Below are 26,576 nucleotides of genomic sequence, written 5' to 3'. Positions count from 1 at the left end.
CAGCTGTTTACAAAACGCACGTGTTTATGTTTTTGTTTACGTTGCTCGGCAGTGATGCCAGATAGCGTCCGTGATGCCAGCGTGGCAAGAACCGTCAACGGTAGTTTTATTTTCGGATTTTACAAATAGATAACGAATAATTAACTTGCGATGTAATTTAATAAATTACTTTGCGAAAAATGAGTAGAAAACGTAAACGATATTTTGTCATCCCATGACACAACCCGCAAGAGCGTCACGTGGGCCAATTAAGCAAGTTTGAAATGCAATCGAAAGCACTGTCTCGTTTCTCGCTAGTGAGAAAAATCTCCGTAACACCGGAATGCCAGCAATTACTTGATACTGCATCCTGGAAGCGAACTCGTTACTCGATCTCCGTTCAGCGTCATGAGGGAGAAGTCTTTCCACAGCGCCTCCCCTTCGGCACCGGTGCGCAGTTCCGCCTGGATCTTGTCCCAAACCTTCTTCTTCGGGTTTAACGCCGGCACCGGATTGCTCGTGTTATCGAATCCTTCCACAATGATGCGCTCTCCTACCTTGGAACCCGCCGGGACTGCAAGCGCCTCGCACTTTTCCGTACCGGCCGCATACAGCACCAAACCTTCACTTTCGACGCCACGAATTTTCGATGCCTTCATGTTCGTCAGCACCACCACCAACCGTTCGCGGAGCTGTTCCAACGAGTAGTGAGCCACCAGATTGCTAACGATCGATTTCCGCTCCCCACCACCTATGTCCACCGTCAGTACGCACAGACTGTCCGCGTCGGGGTGCTTGATAGCGTCCAAAATTTGTCCCACCTTCAGCTCCAGCTTATCGGGAGTGTTCTCCCCGGCAGCGCCGGCTGACGGTGCGGACGCATTATTGGCGGATTGCGCTTTTGCGCCGCCCGGTGGTTGCTTACCGGCCTTGGTTGGCGCTGGATACGCACGCTCCGTCAGCTCCCGATAGTAGTCGGTATCGAAAATCTTTCGAATCGGTTCCAGCAGACGATTAATATATCCCTCGACGGCTGCCTTCAGATCGCCGGGATGCAACTCTTGCGCGGCAAAGCAGGCCTCCAGCTTTTCGTACTCGGCAAACACCATATCGCCACCGAAGTCCGGTTTCCGAGGAACAGTGAATACTTCACCTTCCTTAAACATCGGATAGACGACGTGCTTCACAAACTTTAGCAGTCCATTGTCCTCGATGTTGCCCGGCTCGCAGAAAGCCTTCTTAATTTTGCTCTTGACCTTCGCCGCACTGTCGAGCAGATCGATTTTCGAATCCTCCTCACTGGACGACATCTTTCCACCGGCCAGTCCGGGTATCATCGGATTCATAAGATGAATGCGCTTAGCGTAACCCAACTGCGGGAGGTACTTCTCGGCGAAGGTAAAAATCTTCCGCTGATCAATGCCACCGAACTGTGCGTCCACCTTGAGATACTCTTCGTCCAGCGCCTGCAGTCCCGGGTAGAGTATGCCGGACATCAACGGATGTTCGACCTGCTTAACCACCTCGGCACCGGCCTTCTTTGCGTCGTGCTGCGTCACAACCGACGACAGGCGGTATACGTCCAGGGTGTACTCCTTCGACAGCTGGTAGTCCGTTCCTCGCACGAACCGCAACTTTTCCAGCGGAACACCCAACGAGGTAAGCATTGCTTTGATAACCGCCTCGTAGTACTTTGTGCGCTCCTGCAGCAACGACCACGGTGCCTTCATATTGTCGAGGTAGGCATGCAAATCGGCGAATAAGATCGTAACCTACCGGAGAAAGGGAATTTAGAAAGTACAACTAACGTTTCTTTCCAACGAAACACCAAAGCTCTTACTTCACATCCCGCCTTCAGGAAATCGGCCACCTTCGACATTGGGACAAAGTAGGCGATATGAGGTTTGCCCGTCGTAGCCGTGCCCCAGTATATTTTAAGGTCACGCTCCTTGAGAACCGTCCGGAGATTGTCCTGCCCCAGCACCTCCTGCAGGTTGCGGGTGATGAGGTTCTCCTTTTCCTCCGGCGTCAGGTTGGCTGCCATAGTGCTGTTTTTCTTTCACAAATAACAGAAAGCCGAGGAAGGGCGAGGCAGTACTGTGCCTAAAGCAAACTTTCGTGCCAAACCGGCCACCTCACTGATCGGCAATATACGATCGAAAAGACTTGTTCGTACGAAAGACGATAATTGCAGCAAAAAAACACACGAAATGCGGTGTGTTGTCACAAACTGACATTTGATAAATGATAAAACATCGCGGACATTCATTCGACACGAACAAGTGACCTTCCCTTCAGTTGTCAAACAATTCCGACGCGAACAAAACTCAACATTCTCAGTTTTTTTAATGACAAATATCGTATACAAAATAGAGGAACGTACACAATTTGCTTTGTTTGGTGCACTTGCGTTTGGCATAGATTATGTTAAGAAATGAGTAGACCAGTGAAACGAGAAGTATCTGCGGAAGAAAACTGTCTACAAGTAAGCAAAACCAAACCAAAAACACACGTGTAAAATCAAATTGGCGGCAATATTTATGACCTCCGCACGGAAACCGGATCTTGGTCGTGACTCAGCGTCGAGTCCGCCGAGAACATCCACGAGTTCTAAAGCAAAGATAAAAAAGAACCAAGGAATGATGCAAAATCTCTTCACTTCATAACGTAAATATTTCGCAGAGTGCTGGTAAAGTGGACGATGGATTACTGGAAGCACGATATGAGTGTCCCATCTGCTACTGCTGGCTGAACGAGCCCATCCTCACCAAGTGTGGACATCGCTTCTGCCGAAAATGTATCACGGATTGGTTGAAGTGAGTATTGATTACGGGAGGCTGGAAAGTGAGCCCTACAATATATTCCTCGATTCGACATTCTCCGCCCACAGTGAGAAAAATTCCAACTGTCCCCTCGATAACGAACCGTTGGACATTAAGTGCGACATCTTTCCGGACAACTGCACGCGACGGGAAATATCGCAAATCAGGAAACCCTGCCCGAACTCGATGCGAGGCTGTGCGGGTCAGTTTTCACCCACCGAAATCGATTGCCATCTGCGGCAGTGCCCGTTCGCCATGTCCAGCCAACAGCTGCCGTGTCCGTTCGCTCGGGTGCACTGTAAATTTACGGCCCAAAATGAGCCGGCGCTCAATGCTCACATTGCTGCGGAATACCACCACCATCTGCAGGTAATGGGCAACACTCACTGTCTTCCAGAATTTTCCCCACCGTAACACGGAACCATTTTTCCCGTTTTTCCACTTCGGTAGCTTCTCCTGGACTCGCACACTGGCAGCAGCGATCGTTATAAATTCTGGGATCCACCAGCGAAAAACAGCGCCCCGGAGATGAGCTCGGACGATCTCGTGCGCTCGATGTGCGAACGGATCGTGGTGCTCGAGCAGGAGCTGCACATCCTCAAGATCAAGCTCTCCAAGCAGGAGGTCCAGCTCGCAAAGGTTAACCAGGAGGTAGATCCACGGTACAGTGGTGGGGTGCTGCTGTGGAAGTTGGACGATTTTAGCAACAAAATCGACACGATGCTGGCCAACAGCAACTGCATGTTTTACAGCGGCGAAGCGTACACGTCACCGCACGGTTACAAATTTTGCGCCCGCATCAACGTGCCACCGCGCACGAAGGACTCGATCGGGCTGCACGTGCATCTGATGCAGTCGGAGAACGATTACCATCTCGAGTGGCCGTTCAAGGGGAGGATTAAGATCACCCTGCTGAACGTGCGCGATCCGGACCTGTCGCAGCACGATACCATTATGTCGAAGCCGGAAATACTGGCGTTCCACCAGCCGAAGCAGGAGATAAGCCCACGTGGGTTCGGCTTTCTGGAGTTTGCCAAAATCAAAGACGTGCTCACCAAGTTCGCCGACAACAATACCGTCATCATCAAGATCCAGATGAACATTGTCTAGGCTGGTCGTGGTGACGGATGGTAACCGGGCGGGTGCGTTTAAACATTCCCAGTGTGCACCGACGAACTAGCAACGACTAGCGGGGTCACATGCAAAACAGAACCCATTCCAAAATCTCCCCAAAATTAGCTAGCCCCTTTTCTGTCTAGTGGAACTCTGTCCCCCATGATGTATCGGTACATTTGTGTATTCTTGTGCGTTGTCTTAGAATGGTAGCTACTAACCGTATGGGGTTTTACAGCCCCGGTAAACTGTAGTTTTAATTTTGCAGTATTAGGTGAACCGTACTTAAAGTCCGTGCCAAACACGTATTAATTTGTTTTAACAATCCGCGAATCTCCACCCCGCTTTATATGTGTGTATGTGTTGTGGAAAAGAAGAATTTCATGTCGATTTTTCCCGCCTCAATGGCTCTCTACTTAGAGGCTGTCCTAAGTCAAAAAAAACCAAACCGCTTCTTCACATTTCCGTTAATATGTCCCATTTTAGTCCTTCAATCCAGTCCGATTCCCCAGAACCAGAAACCGATGCGAGTAAAAATGAAAGGAACAAAATAATTCAACCGTAGTTCTAAACGCTTTTTTGTTGACAATTTTAGATGTTATATACAAGAGTACAGGAATTTTCGAACGTGATAGAGAACGACAAAGGCAGATAAATAAAAGTGTATGCTTAAACGTACGGCTTTCGGATAGCGCGCTGCTTTTACCGTTGATCCGAAAACAAAAACACACACACACACAAACTACCGTTCTATTTTCCCGTATGAAGATTGTAGTTCTATTTGACCGTTTTTCTCGTTCACAATATTTCTTTATTTGTCCGTGGTAATAAGTATATGTTTGTTTTGTGAAAAAATGTATATCAAGTAATTATGACTAGTCTACGGTTTAATTGTAGTTTCTGTTTTCCCGCGATCATTACTTTCCTTAAAAACATGACCCTAATAATGTTATTGTTTTCGTTTCCTGTAAATGTAATGTTACTAAATAACCAATATGTGTTCGTTCACATCCATTTGTATTTACGTTGCACAACATCTTTCATGCTTTTGCCCCTTCTTTCCGGCGCTCGCTCGTACGCGCCCGTCGTCCAACCAATAACCAGATCCAGGTTAAGCTTTGTTGCCTACTTCTATTTGTTACTCTGTTGAATGCCTTCAATGCTGCATCAGCTCAGCTGAAGTGCTGCTTTTGCCGAGTGTTTTCTCATTCGATTGACAGTTTGTAGTGGGAAATAAGTTGGATTGATTTACTGACTGTGACTTACCTTTCGACTTGAGTTGAGTTGAGATCTGTTTTTTAAAGTTTGTTTTTCAACCATGCTTGTTCACTATTCATACGTATTTCCACCGACACGATCGGTTGGCTTTCGATGGCCAGTTGCATTAATTTCTTTGTTATTTCTTTAATGTTCGCTTTTAATGGTGGTTAACAGTTTGTGCATATCTTGTGTTTGCTTTCACTTTCATTTCGTTCCAGTATTTTATTGTTTTCCGTTTCGCTTCCGCGAAGTCCGGTAGATGAAGATGGGCAAAAGTGTTGTGAGCTATCGATAATACAACGTCGGAGGAATATGTATTTATATCTATATCAGCATGTAGTAGCGTCTAACTATCGCAGCGAATGCACTAGCTAGCGGCGTGTGACGAGTAACGAGGCCTTTATTAATCGTGACATATGATCCTTGTGTTCCGTTGCCAACTGGCTACGGGCTTACAGCTTCTACAAAATGACCCGCACCTAACATGTACACACCGCGCTTCTACGATACGTTTTGCTAACGAGGTTTTTTCTTTAGGTTTAGGATTTTGGTTCTAGTTATTGGTTTTTACGTTTTTCCACCTCATTCTACTAATTGCAGCTACTAATACTTTGTTTTCACTATTCACTACTATTCCCCCCGTTCGCTATGGTTAATGTTTGTCGAACTTTGCGTCTTGTTTCTAATGTTTTTGTTTTTTGTTTGTTGCGATTAAATTGAACCATTTTGTTTTTCCTAGACACGATTCCTGTAATTTGTATGTTCGCTAGCGTCTGCCCACTAGGCATGCCATTGATTGGATAATAATGAAGTATTCAATGTAATTTATTGGTACAGTAAACGGAGTTACGTAAGAACGAGAACATTTCCTAAACCTCCGTCGAGCTAGTTCTCGGATTGATTCGATTCCACTGTAATCTGGGCATGCAAATTTGACTAACACAGTTCGCACAAACGTACTCCAGTAGAGCACACGTGCTTCACACCAGTTCGCGATGGAGACGCCTGGTCAGCGTCGCCATGGCGATGGTTGGCTGCGTGCAGCAGTCGACATCGTGGTGCGGGCTGCGTACGTAATGATCCCGTTGAAATTGGCATAAAAAGCTAGCCCATACATACGGTAATCACCTTCCGTGACTGGCCACTGCACTGTGCCGTACGATTGTTTCACTCTCGTTGTCTGTATTGATTGCATACGATTGCTGCTCTAGATGCTAGAGGGCGCGCACTTGGATGCGCCGTGGGATTTACCTATTGTTTTTTTTTCTCGATCTTCTCTAACCATTCTTATACTACTTATTTGCATTTACTTTGACTAGTCATGGACGACGCTAGGTGTTACTTATTAGTTGACTGTTCATTATACGGCGGACCAATAAATCTACGTCTCTTCGCTGGTGGCATCGAAGTGCGTCTTCATGTGGCCTCCGTTGCGTAAGGAAGTGCTTCTCTTCCCCCTTCTTTGTAATATGCATGTTATGTGCAAGTATATGACTGATATGACTAGATATAAATTGGCGCAATCCTTCGGTTTTGTCAATTTGTCTGATGATGTTTTTTGTTTGTGTATTGATGATGATGATGATGAATATGTTTGCCTGGTTATCGGTTCGTTATATTGACTATTTTTTTATATGGTTGCCACTCCATTTGGATAGGTTTTTTTTGCTCCAGAATCTTTTAGTACAATTTCTGTTACGTGCACCTCCCATTACACCCTTGCTATGAAATGGTACTAAGGTGAATGTATCCATCTCCATTCCTCCTAAACTATTTATGCAGACAAAATTTGAAAAAAAAAAACAACATCCGTATAAATTATGCACTCTATTTCTTCGATGTGTCCTAGCGATGCGATCGATGTTTCCAATTTCATACATTTAGTGCCCCCCATTACTAGATGCATTTGAGGGTGAATGGGTGTGTGTATTCTTTTGACTTCTTTAGAGTGCTATAAAATTTGCTAGCTTATTTCCGGCTGTGGGTAGTCGTGTTATTCGTATTGGCATGGCAGTTGTTCGTTATTCTATTCGCGTTAGTGCTGAAAGTCGAACGCACTCCAGCAAGGCAAAATGGACCGTGTTCCTGCAGCTTCTGAAGCGCGGTGAAGAATGCTGACTATACACCTACACTACACCGGTTTACTTTTTCTTTAAAACGAATTTACACTTACTACGGCCCAGAGTAAAGGATAGCGTGTCATAACGTGTCGTGTTTCGTTGAAGAGAGAAAAATGAGGAAAAATCGGCTGCAAAAGCTTACCTTTAGAGTAAGCAGTAGCAACAAACGTCCGTTGGGGACGGTTAACGAAATGCTTCCAATGGAATGACCTCGACTCTTAGTGAAAAAAAAAAACAAAAAGAAAATTACCGTAAACTAAATAAAACAATTAAAAACTTAAAGCTGGTATCAACGTATTATAATTATCCACAATAAAATATTACAATCCGGCCTTTCTATAACGAAAAATCATATGTAACAACGTACACAGCAGAAGGTGCATCTCTGGCGTACACAACCTGGAACTTATTTTATCTAAATCGGAACAGCTCGTTGGCTGCGGTTAAGCTGCTGGTGGTTCAATTAATTTTCTCTGACTCTTGTCTGCCTGGCGGTACCTTAATATAAACTTTTTCATCCGGTTGCGCAGTGCAGTGCAGCGAAAAACGCAGCTTGTTCGACTAGATTCTCCTCTATCACATCTTAAAAACAAATCGATCGAAAGCCGGCCATGTTGTGGGGAGGCCATTTACGCATTACGATACGTCGTGGTGTCCCTACGATTCCATCATTTTTTGTGGTTACTGGTTTTATTTTTCTTTTCTATGAATGCCCCTAAAACCCGCTCGAGTCGCGCCCCGAGGCGTCTTCGAATTAATTGAACTAACATAGCTTTCGGGCCATTCGAAAAAAAACGGCTTGATGTTGGCAGACAAACTTGCAAACTTGTTCCTAACGACAAATTCCTTTTGGTTGGCAGATCAGTCGACGAGCGAAAATCCGTTACGGCTCGGTAGTTTTTGTGTGCCCTGCTGTGTCGGCCACCGGTCACGCCAAGCTCAAAGCGCCGGTTTTTTTTTTGGGCCATTTCATCTTGCGAGTATGTGGTTGTAGTTTTTGTGTTTATGAGTTACTTACTTGGTATGTTATTTTTTTCAGTTTCAAACAATTGACGTTGGTCAGTCTCTCTGACTAATTTATTGAATTCTGTTTGCTGCATGGCTAGCGAGTGCTGCTTTTACGAGTAAATTACAGAATATTTTTAATTCTGTAGTAAGTCTGAATTTTACTTTTACTTGTCTGTCTGCTTCTTTGTCGTAGAGGACTACGCTGCAAGTCATACAAAACCGAATGGCTAAACGGTAGCTAAATAAGTGAGTTCCCTATCGAACGTTATTTGTTTCCTTTGTTTTTGTTTTCATTTCACTATAATTTTTATATATGGCGTGCAAAACTGTTTTGCATTCAGGGATTTTATGCCTTTGATTTTTGAATTTTTTAACTTTACCAGAATGTGGAACCTGATTTTATCTGAGTAAACTTCAATTCGGTATTTTCCTAATCATCCCGCTACAACCTGGCACATCCCGTGTACTTTTGCGTGTAATTCCTCTCAAACTGCATCTGAGCGGCACCGAAACGCTGCATGTAAAAGATCCGACAATACTTCGCTCAACACCTCAAATTGACTCCATTTGCTCGGCGAGCTCCGGTATGGGACTTTCGCTCAGGGGCAGCTGCATCGAGTGCGGGATCGAGGACGCGTGGGACGTGATCCATTGCGACGAAGGGTACAACGAAGGGCCAGGCGGTACATTCTGTGGGGGCGATACACGAACGAACGAACACTCACGATTGTGTTTGGTTTTTTGTGGGTATAATTTTTTTTTTTTGGTTCATGAGTTTTTGAATGTGGTAAGCAGAGATTTAATGACAATTTCGGTTTTAATAATGTTTGTTCAGTAGCTAGATGAAAATGGACAATGTTAATACAGTCTGACCGAAACTGGAACACATCAAAAGCTACGGAACACATTACTCATTTATCTGGCTTCACTAGGTGGCGCAAATCGTTAACTAGATAAGTACAACATAAAGGAACAAAACGAAATTTTTCAAGAAAAAAACATTGATAATACAAAAAAATGAGCGCACAGATTTCTACAAACACAATTTTAGTACAATATGGTACAAGAACTGCATCAAGCAAACTAGCAACGTTGTACGACAACGGTAAATAAAAATACTAAAAATTATTAACAACAGAAAACAAAACTAACCGCTAAAGGAACTAAGTATTCTCTACACTAAACTAGTAACTGAAACAGATTGACTGAGAGAATTAAAACCGGGCAATTTCTCTGACATTTGTTGAACAACAACGTAAGAAAACGTTTGGCTGTTTTTTTATGCTTCTAAAAGGACATCTTATGTTCGCAACGAATGCAGCCAATAGCAAACCTCTACCAGAGACACTATTATCTAGAAAAAAAAAATTGTTTGGGAAGCTGTTTCTTTTGGTCTGCGCTGCTTGTACACATATTTTAGCCTTCTCCTACTCGTAAACTATCGTACCCTGAAACCCTGAAAGCGGAACGGACTTGTGCGTCTACTACTATCGTCTATCACAACTATCCTCAGTAAAAGCTAACAACACACTAGTCTAGTCTTGTATCTTCGATGGTCCTTTTGGAGGTGTTGGGGGTGTTTCTATACTTGCTAAAGAACTAGTACAAGGAATACCTGGTGTAGGTGGACGAAAAACGAACGCTCGATTAGTCGGTTATTAGTCACAAACATAAGGGGACACACACAGACACTGCATCTACCCGATGCTTGGAGCAATACATTATCTACAGTTTGGGAGCATATGGAACGGGCGTCGGTCACACACACATAATGCCACTACATTTCAACAGCCCCCCTCTGGGTGTGCGCCCCAAATGATCTGGACGCCTCAAAAAGCTAACGATCTTCTCCCTAAGGGTGACCGGTTCTACGATGTGAACTATTTACTCCATCGCAAGGAGCGCAAGCGTTATCATGCCGGCGAGACACGCACTGAGATGAGAATGGACATGGTTGTGATGTGTTGATCATGGCATCATGGGCAGCAGCATCGAGAAGCGTGCGCTGGTTCTTGTCTACTTTTGTGTCGTATGTACCTGGTGGTAGAGTGCGGCCACGTTCCACGGACCGTCGCTCGAGGGCGTTCCCTCGCTGATCTGGCACGTCTTCATCGAGCTCGGCAGCGTGCTCCAGGAGCAGTGCCCCCGTTCGGAAGCTGCCAGCTGTTGTTGTTGTTGCTGTTGTTGAAGGTGGTGAAGCTGTTGCTGCTGCTGCTGCGAATGATGATGGTGGTGTTGATGGTGATGTTGAAGTTGGTGAAGCTGGGCGTACAGATCGAGTGAATCCTGGGATGCTTCCGTCTCGAGGATGGCCGTCTCGCGGACGGACTGCAGCGTCGGATAGCCGGAGTCGACGCCGGACTCGGCTCCCTCGCCGGCGTACGGTAGCGGCGGTAGGATTTGCGTTTGCTGTGCGATCTTGTAGCTGTGCTGCCGCAGCATCTGCCGGCGGCTCAGGCCCGCCTCCATGGCGCCCTGCTTCTGCAGGATCTGTCGCTTCTGCTGCAGCAACCGGTGCTGCATGAGCTGCTGCTGCAGCGGAGGCTTCTGCTGGAGCTGCTGGGCGGCGGCGGCGGCGGCAGCACTTAGCTGGTCCGAGCGGACAACGCCTCCCCCGGCGGCCCTCAGCAGGAGCTGCTGCTCCGGATCGAGCTTACAGCCGCCCTGCTCGGACGCTGCCCCCCCGATTGTACCTCCAGCGGTTCCCTTCACACCCAGCACCAGTCCGACGTAGTCGGTCACCTTGTTGTAGTACCCACCACCGTTCACCGGATCGAGTCCCCCACCACTGCTGCCGTGCGAGGACGATGAGAGCGGCTTCAGGATGAGACTCTCGAGCGGGTTCACCCGAAATTGGCTGTGCTGCAGCTGGCGTACGTTGATTTCGTCCTGCGGCAAATTGGCCTGGTACTTCACCTTCAGCTGGGCCGCTTCCTTCTGCAGCAGGTGTAGCTCCAGGATGCCCTTCGCTTTGCACGTCTCGTTCAACCGTTGGCTGTTGAATGCGACCGGTGAGTTTAGCGGATGATCGGCGGCGTTGATCAGACCTTGCGTTACAAGACCATCGCTGGCACGACGTCCTTCACTGAAATCGAGAGGAAAAGAAGAATAAGAGAGAACTAATTGAAACGAACCATTCGTTGGGAGAAGAGAAAAGCAAACCTACCGAAAATCGACCGGTGATCGGGTGATACTGCGATGGTCCCCATTGTGCACGTCCTGGTAGACCGTGTTTGCCCGTAGGAACGATCCAACCATCTTGTCAGACATGGCGTACACACACTGAGGTTGATTGATGCAGACCGAGCTCGTGACCGCACGGAAGGCAGCTGGAAGGGCACCAAAACAAAACCCTAGTTGTAATTCCATGCCAAAAGAAAACGGAAGCTGTCCACCCGGGCCACCTACCTTCATCTTTGACGGCAGTCTCGTACGCCTCCGTAGTGGCCGTGCAGGAAGGCAGACTACCGGCCAGCTCCGCGCAGTCGGACAAATTGAGATCGAGGCTCTCGAAGGTGGAAAAGTTGCTGCGCGACGAATCGCAGCTCAGATTCTGGCTCAGGCTCTTCGGGTGAATGTTCGTGACGACACCGCTGGACGAGCTGGAGCTGGCAAACGAGTTTAGCCGCTGGATGGACTTATCAATCGACTGCTGGACATCTTCATCTAAACATGACGGTGCGAAAGAAGGAAATAATTAATTAAGAATAAACTATCCAAGTAAACACTGCATCCGGTCAGTTACCTCCCAGATCGGTTTCGCAACCCTCATCGGTGCTGGAGCTGTACTGCGCCGTAATGGACGTCGGCTGGGGCGTGTGGCCCGTGGTCGTGGAGCTGGTCACCGCCAGCCCGGCCGGTTCGTAGTGCTGCAGGTAGGAGTAGGTTTGAATGTTGTTGATGTAATCCTTGAACGGCGGCACGGTGATGGACGTTTCGTTCGAGGTGGAAACGTTCGTCAGGTAGTCCTTGCTGAAACCGTTCAGCGGATCCGAGTAGCGCTGGGACTGCGGTGGAGGTGGCGGGGTCGCCGTTGACGCTGCTCCCACGACCGATGAGCCACCCGGAGGCTGGGGCTGTTGCTGAGATGAAGCTGCCTGATGAAGGTCGCTGTTGTTCACTGGCGAGTGTGATGGTGGTTTCGTATACCGGTTCGCTTCACCCATGGACACGGGACGCGCCTTTTTCGTGAGGGAGATGATGGGGAAAAGGAAAATTAAGAGGAAGCACAGTTAGTAAAGCCTACGAGTGTCTGGTAGAAATCTTGGAAGATGTACCCTCCTACATGATCAGTTTCTCAAACTATGGAAGGTTTCGATCGATTAGGATGCTAAATTACAATAATCACTACAGTTGATAAATCATCGTTACATCAAGCTGCCAATGTCGACTTATTCACCTAATCGATACAAACCCTAAAATGTTAATGAAGTAATAAAAAAAGGAAACTAATGGATGTGATTATTATAATCTGGTTTATTTCAATTTTCTCTACGTCTCTCTACAAATCCTGAGGGGTCGCGATAAAGTAGACCGCACCGTATCAACACAAGCGTTCCTATGTTCGGTGCCATAATTACCGCTAAAAGCCTGCAATGGCTCTTATCTCTAAGATATTACACGCAAACAACAGCTCCGCTAGCACTAACGGCAAACATAATCACGTCGAGATAACGGCCCCTCCCCACTACAGACTCCCCGTTCTATCATAGTGAGGTTAGGCTTACCTGCTGCAGCAATCGGCGGCAGTCTTCCGTGCTCTGCTGGAGGATGCGCTTGTCGATGTTGCTGGACAGCAGGCGGGTCGACGATATGCGATTGGAAAGGATGCCCGATTCACGCAGCACGATCGAGCTGGTTTCACGGGAAGCTGCCAGCGCACCGGCCACGTTTGACGATAGGGACGCCGGCAGGAGCCCGGTACCGGTCGGGCCGGTAAGATATGTGGAGCTGCAGTCACGCTCTCGCAACGATGCCAGCTGGTATAGGGACGAGTCGGCGAACCCCGAGCTGGACGTGTACGAAACACCCCGGAAGTAGGAGCTATCCTTCAACACGGGCTGCTGCTCGCGGATACTCGTGTCACGCAGCATGATTACACCGGTCGACATGGCGGGAAGGCCACCACCGCTGCCACCGGTGCTCGGTACGCCGGAACCCATCGGTGCGTTCAGCAGACTGTGTAGCGTTTCGGAGCTCTGGTTTATCAAACCCGAAGGCATCGCGGGCGAGATCTGCTGATGTTTCGGGGAACTTGATTGGTCCGCTCTGGCGAACGGTTGGAAACGGAAAGAAGGTAAAACATGTTACATTATGACTAAGCCCGATCATGACGCAACGCTTACTTGTGCTGCGAACTGATCGCCAGCTTGCGCATCGCCTGCTCGGCGACATTGCTCGGTCGGCGCCGTTGGGACTCGAGCATGGCCGACTTTCCGGGCCCGATGCTACCACATCCCGCCGCAGCCGCGCTCGCGCTTTCGTGCGACATCGTGCGGCTTTTCAGTCTTTCCAGGAGCAGCAAATAAAATGCTGTGTAGTGATCGTAGCTGTGCAGCTGATGACCAACAGGTGTGGGAGGAAATAAAACCATAAGCAACCCATCAATGCAAGAGTGCGAGAGCTAGAGCTCCCTCCTTCCCCACACTACCTTCAAGCTTTCGCGCGTCTTCAGTATGTCGATGCCGAGGTTCTGCATGATCTTCAGTATCTGCTCGTTCGGTTCCGTCTCGAGCGCGCTGACGTCACCGCCGGCGTTCCCATTGATGACGAGGCTGCTGATCTTCGGTGTGTCGATGATCTCCACCATCATCCAGCGGTGGCGCTTGATTTGATCGATCGAAAACCGGCGCGACGGGTCGAGCACGAGCATCTTCCGGATGAGTGATTCACAGTCCGAGCTCATGAAAAACGGGATCCGAAACCGCCCGGACAGCACGCGATCCCGCAGCGATTGCAGCGTTGATCCATCGAAGGGCAGAGCACCGCAGACCAGCACATAGAGAACTACACCCAAGGACTAGCGCCGAGAAAAACAGATTCAAATTAACAAAAACAATTTCGCAAACTAAGGACAGTGTCACCTACCCATATGTCAATTTCTGGCCCAGTGTACCGTTTACCCTCGAACACCTCCGGTGCGGCGTATGGCGGTGAGCCGCACCAGGTGGCCAGCAGTTCGCCCTTCTTGTAGAAGTTCGAAAATCCAAAGTCCGCTATTTTGATGTCCATCTTAGAATCTAACAGTAGATTCTCAGCCTGCAAGAGAAACACCGACGTGAATTGCACAGAATACTTCATCGGTGGATTTTGCGCGGTTTGCTCGACCAGCTTACCTTAAGATCTCTGTGTACTATTCCCTTATTGTGGCAATATTCTACGGCGGATAGTATCTGCCAAAACTTATTCCTAGCTGCACGCTCATTAAGCCGCCCGTACTTAGCAATATAATCTACAAATGGAACCAAGAGAATAAAATGAAACAAAATTAGGTATGTCTGGATGTTATGTCTTCGGTGCACCGGCGACAACGGTGGCCGGAGTGTCGGGCCACGCGAAACGTTTGATCATTCAAATCATATGCAACCCGAAATAGGGCTTAATCATGCATGGAACCTAATCCATGATTCGATCGTAAAGCAAAAGGTCAAAACTATAGAATCACTTCATGTTTGACTACTCGCTGCTGGCAATCTGAAATTCGGACATGGATTAAATTAACGAATCGTAGCTGGTTTGGTCCGGGGGTATTTGTTTTTTTTCCTCCCAATGTCAATTCGTCTGTCCGTCGCCAGCCAAGGCGTGTAAAATGAGCCTTCGTCTCAAAATCGTCTGGCCGCGGCCCGAGCTCTCACAATCGATCGTAGTCTTTATGACATCGCTAGTGCTCCGAACGCTTTTACTTACCGAAAATTTCGCCCTGACTAGCATACTCCGAGACTATGTAAATCATGCTCTGGGTTTCCATAACCTGGAGGGAGGAAAACCAACAAAAAAATAAACCGAAGAAAAGTTTAGTGCATATTAATTCGGTCTGCAGAAGGTACTCTAAGCTGGGCGGGCTACCAACCTGGTACAGCTTAATGACGTGCGGGTGGTCTAAGCGTTTCATAATCTCCACCTCACGGTAGACCTTCTGCAGGTTGCCAGGATCAAGCTGGGACTTATCAATAATTTTAATTGCTACCTGTAAGTAAGAAAAACAGAAGAGGTTGAAGAAAATACATGGAAGATACATTAATTCGCATTTCGGTGCACCATGCTCCGAGGTTTTGTCGTCTGGCTAAACGCGGTATAAAACCTAGTCACGTTGACCCTTTTAAATTCAACTTGCTTCGAGACCTTCCCATGGAAGGCGGAGCTAGGATAGGAAAACATTCATAAGAGCATCCTAAAATTCCAAGAAATTCATTATACTGGAAAACTCCCTGAAGGGATACCTACCAAGGATCCGTTCCAGCTTTCGCAACAGGCAAGAGCTCTCTCTCTCTCTCGTTGGAGCTCGTCTAGCCTTTCGCTTTCAACGAGGGCCGAGTCCTTTCGAAGAATAAACCCACAACCAACCCACCCCCTTGACCTTAGCAAGGGCTGAAAATAGTCCCGTCTAATTACATGCTTCTGTTCTTTGGGTGACAGCTTTGGGCGGTAGTTCTCGGCATGCTAAACTGGCCGAAAACTTGTCTAGCTGGAGGCGTTGCAAAACTTCAACAGAGTTCGAACAAACCTATTCGCCTACGGCGTCAATAGAACATTGATACACCAAACCTACTCGAACCGCTGGAAAATAAATAAATACAAACAGCGACCTTTGGTCAGTTCGTGCATACAAATAAATTGTGATCTAATTAGTCCCTAACGGCTTGTATTCGGAGAATAGTTTATCGCTTTCTTCCTCTCCGAGAACCTCTAAGAAGAGTCTGGTCGGGCAGTTCCTTGCGTGACACGTGTCACATTTACGCACGACAACGCATAAGAAAGGATCCGCCAGCAACGACAGAATACTTACCTCGTTTTTGGTAATTCGATGGCGAGCCAGCTTGACCACGGCAAAGTTACCCTTGCCGATCGTTTTCTCGATTTCATAGAAACCGACACGTATCGGGTCCTTACACTTGACGCGGCCACCACTGCCTCCGCTTCCGGCGTTCCCCGGCGTGCTGCCACCATTGGTGACTCCGGCGCCATTACTGCTCACTGCCGACGGTCGTGGCGGCATGCCCGGGCCGGACGATTCGTGACCGGACCTTCCACCCTTCGTCACTCCGCCGCTGCCCGAGCCGGCTCCACCACCGGCCACCACCCCACCATTGTGATGGTGCTGGTGGTGGGGATGATGGTGATGGTGATGGTGGCTGCCACTATTGGCACCAGAGGCGCCAGTCACGCTGCCAATCACGGACATTCCGTTGCTGCCGGCGGCGCCACTGCCAGTCTTATGGTAAAAATGGTACCCGTCCGACTCCACCGAGGACGTCGACGCTGAGGTTAGGATGTGATTGCACGGCATATTGTTCGTTGTAGAGTTTGCTGTCGCTGCGGCGGCGGCAGCGGCAGCGGCGGCGGCGGCGGCGGCTACCGCCATTGCAGCCGACGATGAGGAGGAACCGGTCGGATTGCCCGCTGCGGCGACCGACATGGCGGCGGACGGGGGCGCGGCGGCCATCGACATCGGCATCGGCATCAGAACGGAGGCGAGCGAGGACGCACTGCTGCTGCTGGTGATGGTGTTCGTGTCCAGTGTGCCATATTCGCCCATCGAGCCCTCGAGTGTCCCCTAGGTCCCGTCGGCGAGCGTGCTTCACTATCCGGAGGGATGCTTCGCCCGAAAAATATTCCTTCCACCCGGCGCTTGCCTCTTTGGTCGTGGAAGGGAAACCTTCCGATTCGAGGGCGACTGTCCGACAGCTGTCTTCGGGGTTGCACTAATTCAATCCACCGTTTTGGTCCATTTTTGTGTGGTTCAGTTCCAAATCTGACGTAGCGAAAAGAGAACAAGGATAGCGAAAACAAAACGAGGTTAGTTGGAAAGGTACCGCTTAATCGGAAGGAAGATTGATTGATTTGTAAATCCGATCAAACACAGCCACATGGCAGGGGGAAGCAAAACGACAGGCGGGGAGTGTAGTGAAACCGCTCACATTGACCCCTATCTCAATCACGATAGCACGAACTGACGGACCGGCTTAATTTGTGGCCGACTGACGTCATCAAGTCGGTTAGTTTTCGAAGGCTTCGCGGTAATTTGAATTGTTCACCCCACAATGTGCCAAGGTTCGGCGTGCGGGCAGTTCTTCGGAAGGGTCGCATAGTTACACCGTTAAAAATAGATAGTATATTTATTTTTTTTCGTGGGCGTCTCGGTACCCTCAACGTTATCGTTGATTATATTTTGTTTTCTGTATCACTTCACCACTTTCCTCAGCCAGGGGCAACGTACTTTACGGTTGGGGGTGGAGTGGAGGGGAGGGAAAATATCAGTTCCCCAAAGTTGGCAAAAACAAGTTACACGCTGCCGCTGCCGGCAGTTATCTTATCACGGGCGGCCAATAACACACAATACCTGCCCGAGCTGTGGTATCACTGGAAAACGGAAAAGAAGCGATGATGGCCAGAGATTGCCACCCGGGGTAGGCGTGAGACCGCGCGGACGGAAAGCCCACAGGTTACATGGAACTGCTTTCGCCCGAAAAACCAATTTGGTCGCCCGAACTGGATCGAACCGGGTTTGTTGCGTTTTTCGGGCCAACTCACGCGTCAGTCGTGGCGACAACACATGCACACGTCGGGGTTGCTAAAAGATAGCTTGAACCTTATACGGTTTCGAGGTATCACATTTCGGGGGTTGGAATTACCCGGCAGACATAAAATTGTACCTACAGACAAAAAATGTATAGAATATTTCGGCCAGCGTACTCTATAAACAACCCGAACTCTATAAACTATAAACTCTATAAACAACCGGAACATGTCAGTTTTCAAATCTAAAATTGGAAATTTGATTAAAATTACTTCCAAGCACTCAAACTGTTTTGAATGGTGCCTATTCTTGCACACAAATTTTGTTTCAAGCACACAGCTTAGATATGCATAATAATATCTCCACTTTGCTAATTACTATCCATAACTTGAGTATCCATAAAGAAACAAAAACCTACCACCTTCGTAATTTAGGCTACTTTATACAACACTTTATAACTGAAATCTATCGGTCAACCATAAGGTATTCGAACCCATAACCGTTGGCACAATTTTGAATATCTTGCCAACGACGGAGCCAACTACGATCCCAACTGCATCTCGAAAGCAGCAGAAGGACAAGCCAACGGTTAGTCATCGAAATGGTGCTCCGAATGTGAGGAAAACCGTTCAAAATCGATGCAGCATGGCACTTGACCGATCGACCGCCCGACCGGCGGCGATAAAATAATCGTTGCTTCATTTGCGTCAATGCCAATGTGGTCCATGTATCGGCCTCCTCCTTCCCCCGGCTATACCGTTTTGCCACTTTCCGAACGCCACCTTTTTGATGGCCACCTTTTTGATGGCCACCTTTGCGTGTTTCCAAGAAGTCCTACGACCGGTTAGAAACCTACGTTAGAACGCATGGCCAACGATGGCCGTCTTGCCAGACAGCAACAACGGCGCGCGAGAAAGATCGGAATATCGATTACGGGAGGAAAGCGATACCGTCTTTCACACTCCCAGCCCGCGTGTCACAGGACCAACGTTCTCTTTTTCTATACGCTGTGCTGCTTTCTTTTTTTCGCTTTTTTGTTTGTTCTGTCCCGGCACCGTTGGCAGCCAATTACGGTACGGCCAGAATAACAAACTGCGGCAATGACGTCGATGGCGGGTTGGGGTCGGCAGGCCTAGGCGGGTTGGGGGGGAATGTAGTGTACCGACAGATAACGAGAACACAAAAAGATGCCAAAAATAAATCCCTTCTTAATTTGGTCACTTTATCCCACTCACGGTTTTCGGTGGACATGACATTTGGCACGGCACCGGACCGTGCATTGTTGTGTCCCGTTTTTTTTTTCCTACTTTCGACGAGCAGCCAAGGATTGGGAAGGATGGTAGATGACCGAGAGGAAGTACGGCGAGAAGAAACGAGAACAACTCCCACACATGAGCATCGGCACGAACCAGCGTTATTTGTGACGCACCGCGGGATGACAGTTCTCCGGATAGCTTCGCAAAAGGACGAAAAGATGGCAACTGTATGTTCGAACTGTACCATAAATTACACCGTTACGCACGCACATTCGTACACCCACTCGAACAATTGATCACGCAATCGCTATATTCGGTTTGGTACACCAGATACCAAAAGTCACTGTACGCATCTAAGAAGGCTCCACTACAAGTATTCGGCTGGACACTGCCGTCGTCAAACGCTCCGTCAAGCGAAGCCGGCACTATGGAACGAATGCGGTTGAAATTTCAACACTCAACTCCACGGGGCGATCGTTCGGCGTGGATAGGGTTTTGTTTGCCGGCATCTCTTCGCGTCACACACTTCTCCGCGCAGCGCTCGTACAACAACACAACGACGTACCCCCCGCATCATCACGACGGTATACCACTCGAAGTACACATGATGTACACTGCACCATCATCACATCACAGCAAGCTGTGGTGGTGACTGGGAACCGGTGGAGGGGGGAGAGGGATATTAGCCGGCGCAAGATGGCGCGGGTTGCTGCGCGCGCACGCCACACTTACCGCTTAACCGCGTCGCCTCTCGATTACGTGCGCTTCCATACACCGATTGACGTACGTAAACGGTTTTAGCAGTCGCGGCACACTGCGTCACTGTATCCCCCGCACTACGGGTGTTGCACGCCATTCAAACACACACGCACACACGAGGAGGAGGGGCTACTGGTATGAGGGTGATGATGAGGTGCTTCTGCTGCCCCTCGACGAAACTAAACAAACCCGAAACCGAGATGGATGGAAACCGCGGAACGAGAACAAAAATGAAAAGAATATGGAGAGGTGGAGGGAAAAAAAGCTAAACACGAGAAGCCGGCAGTTGTGGATCCGCCGCTCGCTGCATGCACGTAAACATTCAATGCGCGATGGGAGATTAAATGTCCACCCGCGAAGGGTAGAGGGCGAGATGGGGCCGCTCACTCCACCCCATCGCCATCTTCATCGGGATGGCACGCAAAAAAAAAACGTAAAAAGCAAGATGGGGCAGAGTGTCAAGAAAGGTGTAAAAACGGCTCCGATTTGTAGGAGAAGGTGTTCCTCTATGGATTTTCCAAACAAAAACAAACTAAACCTTCCTTTCACGATTCGCCAGGCGACTTAACGCTGGAATCCAAATAGCAGCCATTATGACCGCAGCTCAATTTTCGATTTTTATACCTCGAAAACGGCAGAATATGTTTTCCAAAACAAAATCAAATCCCAAGTCAGTTTTAATCTAAAAAATATAAAATTATTTTTTAAAGCTAGCTTCAGATATTTGCTGAACTAAAAAGCATTCGAGCAAGATTGCAAAGCAATGTATTATACAGTTGACAAACCACTCCTTGGAGCAGTGCGAATCAATGATATTCTCTCATTAATAAAAATTCATCAAACATCAAAAATGTAAAAATAAACTTCATGTCCCGCTGAATAACGAACTTAACTTAAAGATGGTCCATATTTCGCACCTATCATAAGGTCGGTGTCTTCCCGCTCTATTTTCTCTGCCAAACGCGTCATTGCCTCGTTTTTGCCCCACCGAGGCATAGTGGACTAACCTCCCTTTCGTACAGTGTGGTTACGATTTGTTCAATTCAATTGACATTTCTCAGGTCAAAGTAAACGACGTTATTGTGCGACATGTGAGATGAATCTGGTTGGTTTTTTTATGTAGTGAAGCAAACGAGCTACGGAGCACGTGATCATCGCCACTTGCTATGCAGTTGGCTGCGTTGTCTATGGTACATTTTTTACAGATCGATACGTCGACTTTTCACTTAAACACAAACTCGACTTCGCCGGGAACATAATCTCGAAGCCCCGTTGTTGCTTCGAACTTTGTACACCGCACACGGTTGGTGAGGATTCCCGGCACATTTATTGGAGCTCACTTGGTAAGAGTAAGGCACTACGGCTTAAAAGGGGGAGCAAGGAAGGAATCTTCGAACGAATGTGTGTGTGTGTGTGATTGATTTTTTTTTATTTCGGGTTTGTTTTTGCAAGAGGCAACGGGCGTTGAAGAAGTACGAAAAAAAAAACCCCACGAAAAACAAGAAACGAAACTGACAGTGTACGGATGGGGGTAAGCCGAGCACGGGGGACGGCGCCGGAAACCGTTGGTTGGATTTCAAGCCTGGCCGCGATTTGACTCGCACGTCAATGTTTTTGGATCACGGGCCGAACATGTGCCCCACTGGCTGATGATGGGGCCCGAACCCGACAAAGAATAACTATCACCACTGGCGAGGCGGAAGAGAGGGCGAGAAGAGAGGCGGCAGAGGCAGAGAAGGAGCGAGAGAGGGAGGCAGAGATGTGAACGATGAACGTGACGGACATGGGGTGTTCTGTGTGCGCGGTTCCCATTTTTTTTTCATGCGAGACAACACACCGGTAGATTAAGTGCGCGGAGTTCCAGCGGCTTCACACGGGTTTGGTAATAAACATGATTACGTGCAGTAAGCGGCACCGGGGGAAGGAGTTTTACATTTGGCAAATTGCTTTGTGAAAGCAAATCTCCATCTTTTGAATGGCAAATGCAAAAGAAAGGGAATTATTGGAGCATGTTACTTAGAGTACGCTGTTCTGATACAGAAGGAATAGTATATGATGTGTGTTTATTCGCACTCCACTCCTGTTCCGAAGTCTATCCAACTTCCATTAGCACTCACGTGCCCAATTCACCCATCCACGACATTATATAATTTTCGCAAGAGGTTGAGTTGTGAAGGATACCTTCGCACAGTTGTTGGAATCGCGAAACCTACACCACTTCCAAACGTTTGAATCCTTAGATGCTCGGTCCGTGTAAAAAACATAAAAGCCATCGCCTACTAGGCACGCTTCTTCCTTCATCAAATCCCTACCTTAGCGTAATTTCTTAACATCAATCCTTTTTGCACAGCTACAGACTTGTTGAAGGCAAATGAGCAGTAAATAGCCGTGTGTGAATCATCGCGAAAAGCAAAGAGCTCTTCGGCGAGGAGTGAAGCACCAGGCACCTCCATGGGGGTGGTGCGAATGGGGGCGCATGGTACTAACCTTAAACAACTTCGCCAAGCAAGCATTCCAGCATTTCCTTTGGGGGGGTAAGTGGTTTGCCTGCGTAATGCCAAGCACGACGGTGGCACGATGTGAAGGAAACATTCAGGAGCGTGTTGGGAGATGCTGGTGAAGGGGTGTGTGGGGTGGATATTAATGCTGGGGAAAGGTTGCCAACCGTTCTCCCGGTGCTTTTCCCTCTTCACCTACGACAACAACATAACATGGCTTACTTTTCTTTTGCATTCGCCGGGATTTGCTTACCACCGAGTAAGAGTGAAGTATGTTGGTGGGAGGGTCTATGTGTGTGTGTGTGTGTGTGTTTTTGTTTGTACGTGTGTGGGTGGTATGTTCTATTGAAACTGTCAGAAAGGAAAACTCCGGACAGAAGTGAGTCAGATAGGCAAAAAAAAACTTTCGTCCCAGAAAGTGCAAAAAAGGAAACATGCCATGGGAAAAAAAACTATGAAACCTTCGCGGGTGAGTGAGAAAAAGCAACTTTTGCAAACATCACCAGTGAATGAGCGAGAAGCTGGCTGAATCCGAGTGTCAGAGCGAGACAAAAATGTAGGTGCAAAAAAAAGAAAACGATGGGAAAACATTGGGGGTGCGAAGGAAAGAGAAAAGAAGCTTAAAATGGACCGACTTGATACGCCGAACTAGTTGATGTACGCTCGGGGTGGGAGGGCACGGGAACGGAAAGAAAGGAAAATCGATTGCGTTTCGACGAGACGGTCGGTAATTCGTGCCATCGGGGCACCGGAAAAATGAAGCGATCGTCAACCGTGGGTGGGAGGGTGGGTTTTCGGAGACGGGTTCGCCAGGCCAGGCCATCCGGGCAGGGAAAGAAACATTCTACTCCCGAATGATGGAAAGTGATGATTCTGGGAAGTGTTAAGCATGGGGAATGATTTAAGGGAATGATTTTGTGCACGCCCCCGCTGCCAAAAAGAGCCCAGCGCGGAAAATTCCATCCCCATGCTGTGCAGCACAAAGCTCCAAAAGTGATTCTTTGAGGCTGAGGTTTTATAGATTTAGAAGAGAAGTTTGTACGCCATCTTTACCTAAGCTCTCATTCAAATTTGCAAAAATTGTGTTTACTGTGTTCCAATGTTGATCCATATTCATACGATAGTCACTAGCCCACAAAGAAACGGTGCTTTGCCTCATTGCAGACTTACAACAATAGCAAAAAATCTTACGACATAAACCTTCTCGTCACTGCTATTTCGTCTCGACACTTTTGTAAACGTCAACGTCACACTCCAGCTCACATTCCGAAAAATCACTGCCACTCACTGTCATGTCACCGTTTTGCCACGGACAGGTTCTGCCTTCGGACAATGAATGAAGATGATTTACCTTCTTGGTTTGCTGCTATCCAGAACGATCCTTCCTGAAGCTGCACGACGTTATTTCGAGGCGAACTGTGCAGCACGGCCTACTGCTGTTGAACGGAGTGATTGCAGACGTACGCCTATAGCACGTCGTACCAATTCCTCGAACGCCTGTACTCCAATTCCGTACCAAATTTTCACACACAAAATTGGAGAGAAAAACCCAACCACACACGTCACGGGACTGCACAAGTGCAGACCACAATCTGCGGACCAGACACTCCGAACCTCCGAGCTGTCTCGCTGGCGGACGATCCCTGGCCCTGGCACAACACAACACCGTGTAATCCTTGGTATCGTCCTCAGCACTGCACTAAGGGGTAGCTAATTGATGCTGGAGACCCCTGTACTTCACACACAAACACACAACCAAACCCACATACACACAGGCACACGCGAATTCGTTCTCTCTCACTCTGTGCGACACCCCCGTCACGTTAGCGGTGCGCGGTGGGGAGGAAGGCTGCCGGACGAGCTAACCGGTCTCTCTGCCAGCACAACCGATCTCCGCGAGACCCGACGGTCGAATGCTAACTGACACGGGCTGGAACTTGTAGGACTTGATGTGGGGCTGCTTCCCGGCGCCAACGGGACATAATACGGTGGCAGCGGATCTTGCTGGGGAACCCGCACGCGAGCGCGATTGTGTCTCTTCTGCTGCTGCTGCTGCTGCTGCTTGGCCGTCTGGTCACCGGAGTAGACAACAAAACGGTGTGCGGGTGTGTACTACACTACCGTATATTTACTACATCTACCGTACATGGAGCTACACGTGAGCGCGATAAAGCGACGGTTGGGTGCGGGGAGCAAGATCTTGAGAGCGCGAGATGCTCCTCGAACTCACATTGAAATCTCTTGCGCGTTCGTAGTAATCCGCCATCACTCTCACACAGCGCGGCTGCAGCTCTCCTTCCGTGTTTTGTTCTCTTTACTCGCATAATCCCCCCATGCTGTTGCTACCTATGCTTTTGGGTGGATTGAATAATTCCGTTACATAATTGGAAGAAATCGAGAAACATTAATTGATAAATAGATAAATAAATAAAATAAAAAAAATAATCATAAAGGGACTTACCATGAATAACAACTAGAACTTATCTTCACTTAGGTCCCTTTCTTAAAACATTTTTGATATGGCGAACAACATTTCTTCGTTCGAAAAAAGAGTTCCCTAATAATGACATTTAAGCGAAAAATTGAATAGCACATTTCCATTTAAACTTTGCTACGCTTAAACTTACATTTCAATATTTCCCTTTTTGGAAATTTTATCTATAACAACTCAAGAAAATATCAAATCACAATGGCTTCCACACACTTTTAAATCCACCCGCCGCCTTCACCGGCATCTGTTGGCATTTACTCGCGGTTAGTACGGGGTCCGCCAGGCGGTTGTTGTTCGGTTCGCTCCGGGGAGATATGTCCTCTTCCGCCCAATCCATCCGCACCCCACCCCAACCCCTACTCTGTCTCCCACAATACAAAATGCTTCTCTTGCTTTCTCCGCTACAGCAAGACCACCAACTAAAAGCGAGCTCTCAAATTTCACCGAACACGATGGAGACGCATGGTTCCTCTCTCTAACCTTGCGCGTCTGCCAGCCCATTGGGGAGGGGCTCGCCTCCACGCGGTCCATATCATCCCCCGCAAAACGGCCGGCGTTGACGTAAAAGGTAGAATTAAATCCCGCTCGTGTAAGAGTGCGAGAGAGAGGGTGGCTTTGATGTTGCAGGAAAGAGAGCCTCAACCAATTCCTAATGACGTCAGAGCAACCCCCGACCATCTCCTTGGATCGACCGGCGGCTGGCTCTTGCGTGCGGCTAAACTAACCAACGCCATCCCGCGAAACCGCGGCTAAGTGGTGGCGGCAAGCTGGTCCACTCCCTGCCTCCCCCCGTCTTGTTTCGGTTCCTTCCGTGCCCAATGCAAACGTTACCGGAGACGCACACACGCCGCACACGCGTTGCAGCATGCGCACTGAGGTCGTCCGAGGAATGCTGCGCCGCTTCTGATGTTGCTACCCTTCTCCGTGATCTCCCTCGAGCGTACGTACTTCGTTGACTCGTTTGCTTACTTAACGCCCCGCCGTGCTGCCCTCCGTCAAGTTCCGTTCCCCGGTGGAGCCGGTGGTTGACGTAAACGCGTCAACGTCGGTGTAAGCGTAAAAACATACAAAGAGAAACAAATTCCGCACCCACCGCGACCTTCCTTCTGATTATACGCCACGACTTGGGGTACCATCGGTCTCGGGGAGGACTTGGGTTGCAACACGGTGACAGTTTACGCTCGGAAGGGCAAACATGATAACAGTGGCTTTTTTAATGCTAATAACACCAACAGCAATAATAAACATTGGGAGACGGGTAGGGTACTCGACGAGGGTCATCACCTCTACCATCACCACCAGGGGATAATGTCTTTATGACTATCGCCATCGGCGCCCATCGGACTGGGTCTATACATGGCAAACGGTCCCCGCTGCTGTATGCGCCTGTGTTTGCATTCCGTTGTTTTAGGCTTTGTCTCGCGTGCAGCGCTCGTTCAGTTCCATGTGGGCTACGAGGTGACCAGTCGCTTCTCGCCAGTAAAAATAAACATTCGGAAGCTAACGCTGTTTAAATATAAATAAGGAAAAGAAA

General features: G+C 48.3%; 3 protein-coding genes across 3 annotated transcripts; 1 reads left to right on the top strand and 2 right to left on the bottom strand.

Moving 5' to 3' along the window:
• Positions 1–146: 146 nt before the first annotated feature.
• On the bottom strand, positions 147–2,068 carry LOC131286516 (tyrosine--tRNA ligase, cytoplasmic). Its single transcript, XM_058315477.1, has 2 exons — positions 1,820–2,068; positions 147–1,751 (listed from the first exon to the last, which is right to left on the bottom strand). Exons 1-2 carry the CDS (start codon positions 2,021–2,023, stop codon positions 333–335), a joined length of 1,623 nt encoding a protein of 540 aa, XP_058171460.1. The 5' UTR covers positions 2,024–2,068; the 3' UTR covers positions 147–332.
• A 345-nt stretch (positions 2,069–2,413) lies between these two features.
• Positions 2,414–3,929, top strand: LOC131287485 (TNF receptor-associated factor 6). The gene is made up of 4 exons (XM_058316538.1): positions 2,414–2,464; positions 2,662–2,795; positions 2,870–3,170; positions 3,252–3,929. Exons 1-4 carry the CDS (start codon positions 2,414–2,416, stop codon positions 3,909–3,911), a joined length of 1,146 nt encoding a protein of 381 aa, XP_058172521.1. The 3' UTR covers positions 3,912–3,929.
• A 4,824-nt stretch (positions 3,930–8,753) lies between these two features.
• On the bottom strand, positions 8,754–17,057 carry LOC131288525 (serine/threonine-protein kinase par-1). The gene is made up of 13 exons (XM_058317664.1): positions 16,308–17,057; positions 15,372–15,488; positions 15,209–15,272; positions 14,638–14,753; positions 14,390–14,560; positions 13,953–14,321; positions 13,648–13,859; positions 13,030–13,570; positions 12,048–12,483; positions 11,711–11,968; positions 11,469–11,631; positions 10,340–11,387; positions 8,754–8,992 (listed from the first exon to the last, which is right to left on the bottom strand). The coding sequence occupies exons 1-13, from the start codon at positions 17,055–17,057 to the stop codon at positions 8,855–8,857; spliced, it is 4,383 nt and encodes a 1,460-aa protein (XP_058173647.1). The 3' UTR covers positions 8,754–8,854.
• Positions 17,058–26,576: the final 9,519 nt, after the last annotated feature.

This window comes from Anopheles ziemanni, chromosome 3 (assembly GCF_943734765.1).
Source record: "Anopheles ziemanni chromosome 3, idAnoZiCoDA_A2_x.2, whole genome shotgun sequence".
In the NCBI taxonomy this organism is placed as follows: Eukaryota; Metazoa; Arthropoda; class Insecta; order Diptera; family Culicidae; genus Anopheles; species Anopheles ziemanni.
This window is presented reverse-complemented; position numbering and strand designations above follow the sequence as displayed.